The sequence below is a fragment of the Amphiura filiformis genome, chromosome 10 (assembly GCF_039555335.1).
Source record: "Amphiura filiformis chromosome 10, Afil_fr2py, whole genome shotgun sequence".
NCBI classification, from domain to species: Eukaryota; Metazoa; Echinodermata; class Ophiuroidea; order Amphilepidida; family Amphiuridae; genus Amphiura; species Amphiura filiformis.
In genome coordinates this window covers 24,886,423-24,891,837 of record NC_092637.1, presented here as the reverse complement: position 1 = coordinate 24,891,837, position 5,415 = coordinate 24,886,423, and the positions used below count along the sequence as shown (strand labels likewise).

General features: G+C 35.4%; 1 protein-coding gene across 1 annotated transcript; it reads right to left on the bottom strand.

Moving 5' to 3' along the window:
• Positions 1–4,013: 4,013 nt before the first annotated feature.
• Positions 4,014–4,781, bottom strand: LOC140161762 (uncharacterized). The gene has a single exon (XM_072185060.1). It carries the CDS (start codon positions 4,779–4,781, stop codon positions 4,014–4,016), a length of 768 nt encoding a protein of 255 aa, XP_072041161.1.
• Positions 4,782–5,415: the final 634 nt, after the last annotated feature.

Sequence of the window (5,415 nt, the reverse complement as noted above, 5' to 3'; positions counted from 1 at the left end):
AATACTGGGCTTGTTTGTACTCATTCTTACGCATTTTTCATACTGATACCAAATATAGGCGTGAAAATGTGCAATTCTGAAATTTTTGAATTTTTAAAGAAAATTTCGAACTTGTCGTCTGCGGGAGTGATTTAATATTCAGTAACATTCCCTGTATATATGTCAAAGCCTGTAGCTATTTTAACGGTACAAATCGAGAAGTTAACGCAAAGTTGGAATTAAAAAATCACACCTTATTGTACCTTATTGTTTGTTGTCTACTTGAAAATAAGTATTAAAGCCATATTATAACATTTGTTGAGGAGAACGCCCTCAACATTTTTCAAAATTCTGTTTTTTACATGATTATATATATTGTACTTAATTAGTAACATACCCTGCAAAAATAAAGACTACAGGTGCTGTATTTTTGTCCAAATCCGAGATTTTGAATAAAACGTAGGAACCGTCGTTTTATTATTACGATGGAAATATTAGTCGAACGCGTACACGATGTTCACAACACAGTACGTGCATGGCATACGGGACTGATATACACATCAAAGGATAGAACCGTAAAACAACCGACGGAGTGATACACATTGGAGACATCGGCGCTGGTAGTAGATTCCGATTTTCTTTGCTTTACCTCAGTTGTTCGGCTCAAAATTAAAAGCTAACATTTTATGGCAAAGAAGTACTAATCCATTTTGTATGGAAATGTTATAATATGGCTTTAACATTGATTCTTTCCAGTTTGTTAACATAAAATATACACGGATATCGGTGAACGAGTTCTTATTTTCATCTTCGTCCCGAATTACCAACGCCGGTTTGAACAGGATGTATATAGGATATAACAAAAAAGGGTTTAAATAATTAAGAAAGGAGGTGACCTTCTTCTACTTCAGTCTGCCAGAGCGTAAGAATATACAAGACTTATTAATATATACGAAGATCGGAAATAAATGATGTAAGCCCGACAAAAAACCTCTTAATGAAGGAGTCGTACCAATAAGTTTGTCGATAAATTCATTTTCCAGTTGTGCCAGTTAGGTAACCGTTTGGATATTGACAGGTCTTTAGAGTAGAGTATTGAAGTAATCATGTGTGTAATTTTGGTTCATTTTGATGGACAGATTTTCAAGATATGAGCATGCGAATATTTTCAGTGACCCAAGACAAGCGGTTTGTTATTTATGATAAGAAATGAGGTACGGCTAGGATGTACCTCATTTCCTATCGTATAAAATGAACCGCTTATCTTGGTTCACTGCAATTTTAGTGTAGTAACTGGATTCCTTGCCCCTATAATATACATAACTTTTGTTACCAGTGTGTTATTATTTTTTGAGAAAAATGCAAAGATAGTCACAAATTTAACACCGGGGTGTAGTACCCCATTAAAGTCGTGATATAAAGTTATTAATGATTGGTAAGAATCCAATTAATTTGGTCCATAGCTTAAGGGGCTGTGCGTTCATGGCAATCCACTTTAAATTATTGAATATGGGAGAAGGGAACTGTGAAAGAATCGTCCATAGGGTGGATATACCATCATAAACCCATCAAAGGTAGATTAAGGCACTTTGCTCTGCGTGCTAGCCATAGGCTTCAACATACAAAGTTTTGAGATTTTTTCCCAAAATATCAAGAGCTATCTCAAGAACCACTGAACCAATACTGGGCTTGTTTGTACTCATTTTTACGCATTTTTCATACTGATACCAAATATAGTCATGAAAATGTGCAATTATGAAATTTTTGAATTTTTGAAGACAATTTCGAACTTGTCTGCGGGAGAGATTTATTATTCAGTAACATTCCCTGTATATATGTCAAAGCCTGTAGCTATATTAACGGTACAAATCGAGAAGTTAACGCAAAGTTGGAATTAAAAAATCACACCTTATTGTACCTTATTGTTTGTTGTCTACTTGAAAATAAGTATTAAAGCCATATTATAACATTTGCTGAGGAGAACGCCCTCAACATTTTTCAAAAGTCTGTTTTTTACATGATTATATTGTACTTTATTGTACTATGTTAGAGCAGTGCATTTCTGTAATGAGAGTAAATATATACAAGCATTTTTAGGTGATAACATAAGTGTGGCAGCATCTGACAAATCATAAGCTCCGAAAGTGAGAACGCTTAGATATTGAATAAAAAACATGCATTGATCAAGAATATTCAGGTTTCTTGCTCTATTAACCTGAATGATGAGATGTTTTCGTCCTTAAAATGAGAATATACTTATTAGGATACACCTGTGTATACTAATATATAACCCAAGCTCCTACGTTTTAACGTTTAGCAAAGTTTTACAAATTTGATACTCATATGAATCGGCAAGGAAGATACAGGTTTAAAACGTCTTGCCAAAAAGAAAATAATGAATAGTAAAATAATACAATTACAACGATTAATAGAACGTTGGCAGGTGAAAGCAACTCTATGCAACAGAACACCCAAAGGATTGTACCATTAATCCAATAAATCCGGGATAAATTTTCAGTCGATGTTGACAAAAATTGTTTAAAATGTTTCGCTCACCTGGATCTACCCTAGCTTAATGTTCCACCAGGATTGTTCGGATCAGGTAACAAATAACAACTTCTTTCCCCCAGGTAAACATTATGAGGTTCTTAACCTGTTTGAAATACAGGGTGTGTCAGAAAGAACTGTATTGTGGAGAAAAATAATTTTGAGCGCTTTACTGAAAGAAAAAAGATATTTGACTGTATTTTGAATTGAATATTAGTCACTGCGTATTTTTTTATTATGTAAACTTTAAAAAATATATATACATTTTTTAATCCGGTTGGATTCAATGATAAATTCAGTAACAATCAATTGTATTTCCTTATATTATGAACAATTACAACATAAAATGTAAGGAGTGGTCAATATTATTATCAACACGAACAGAAGGATTGAAATCTGTCTATCATGTTTACTATGTAGTTTAGAAAAGTAGTCACATAGCTTTTCTCCGGGCAGTAAATCACTCAAACATGTTATTGTTTTACAATTCGATCTGAGACACCCAGCAGCAAACGTCTAGGCACACAAATTGAAGATTTAAACTCTACTATGTTTGAGCTGTTTACAAAGACAACTAATATAAGTTCTAATGAGTAGGTAAATAATACAATTGCAACGATTTGTTTTGGCCCCTGAACGAAACGAAACTATACGAAACTATACGCATCTTTAGTGTATACATGTTGAGGGGCCAAGTGGACTTACGGTCTTCTTGCGCTCAGGTCTTCAATTGACGATTTAAACTGTACTATGTTTGAGCTATATACAAAGACAACTAATGTAAGTTGTAATGTTCCATAGTTTCTTTGCACCAATAAAGCAATCAAGCGATGTAACTTTACGCTTGAGAATAGATCAGATATTATATTTATATTTCATATATATTTATTTCACAATCGTGGCCATGGGCCAAATTACAGAGAAATATTACAATTATAATTAAATACTTAGAATAACCCACAAATTTAAAACATTTATAAATACACAAGTATTGCACATGGTAGTATAAACATGACACATGGAAAATATATTATTACAAGGACATAAAGATATGAAATTTGCACAAATAAAATAGGCCAATTACAATGTAAAATATCACCAAAAGATTTGATTAAAAAGCACAAAAAATCAAAATTTAACCTGCCAGCAGGATAAAATCTTTATGAAAAATGTGTACATGCAAAACAAAAAGATGCACCCGGCGGACGCCACATGCGTCCCACCCCTCACAACCGCCAGGAACAAACACCAGACCCATCCCAAGCGGAGGCCACTCCAAATCATCCGCAAGTCACATGGCCAAGGAATGTTCTCTGTACTCCCAAACCATGTGACCCCGGGACGACCCAAAGCGACCCCCACCCAAGACGAGTCCGGCATCTACTCCCAGCTATCATGCGAAATGAGACACATGTAGCAGCCGACAAGCGCATCCCTCTGACATGGATGCACACAAATTGAATTTTAGATAAAAGCAAGTGGGGCATTTAATGCATGTTTAAAAGTGTGACATAAAAGGGGATGGGGCTCTGTTTGAAGCGTTTCGTGTTGGCCCTGAGTTGTGTATGATCTTGAGCATTGCGCAAACTTCTGCCATGGACCGAGATTCTGGTGGGTGGTAATAAGTGACTGGTTCTTAGACTGTCTCTCAGTCCATTGGCAAAAGTTCGGCAATGCTCAACCCTTCTGTCTTCTAGCTTTTTAATATTGCACTGTTGTATTGACTTTGAATATGAGATGTATTTATAACCAAGTATGGTTCTAATCGCCCTTCTTTGTATGCGCTCAAGATCACTAGCTTGTTTACATGTGAGCCCCGAATGCCAAACCACATCAGCATACTCGAGCACTGGTCTGACATAGCTTTTGTAAACGACCGTAAGTTCATCCTGGTCAAAGCCAAATCTTTTCAGGGATCTAAGCATGAAAAGACGAGTGTTTGCTTTCTTGATCATAATATCAACCTGAGATTGCCATTTCAGGTCACTTTGAATACAGATACCCAGGATTTTGGCTTTGTCAACATAATCAAGCTTGTCAGAGCCAATGCTCAAGTCTGCATGATGTGGTTTGGTTTTACTGAAATTAACCTCAAGTGCCTGGCATTTCTTGGCATTAAGATTTAGGCCATTAGTTGCTGCCCAGTCTGAGAACTTATTCAGATCTTCCTGGATATGACTATTGCTATCACTAGTAGAGTTTTCAGCAAATGTGAGATCATCAACATACTTCCAGACTTCTGCATAAAAGGGCATATCTTCAAAAGTTGTGAACCGATTGAAATAATTGTTTTGGTTTATTAAAGCTAACGATCAAAGGTTTCTTTACATACCAAAATATATTTAATCAACCTTTCAGAAATAGGAGAAAAAGAGGGCGCAATGAGGGGCCTCTTTTTTTTGGGACACCCTGTATATAGCTCACTACAGAATCCATGAAGTTCTCAGTAAACCTGACTATCCCACTGTTTCGATAGCAAACACTTAATGTAATGTATCTCACAATAATTTCATTTGTACACCTGTACCGAAATGTTATAGCTGTGCATTTTTGTAATGATAGTAAATATACTGCGCCAATAAAGTATCCTTACACTTGGAAAAATAATCAAAATTTCTAAACTGAACAATATTGGGGTAAATTCTTTTTTTTAACAGATGCACTATCTAATCCTGCACATTATGACACCACGTTGAATCAATGTGACTTCAAGAAGCAAAGTTACAAGCATTTGATTAGACGAAGGTCCAGTTTTGAAAGTGACAAACTGGCCTATTCAAAACTCCACAGACTAGACATCTGGTTTGAGAGTGGTGAATGGCTAATTTATGCATTTGGCTTTAATTTAAAACAAAAGGAACAAAAGAAAACTGAAACAAAAGAACTGAC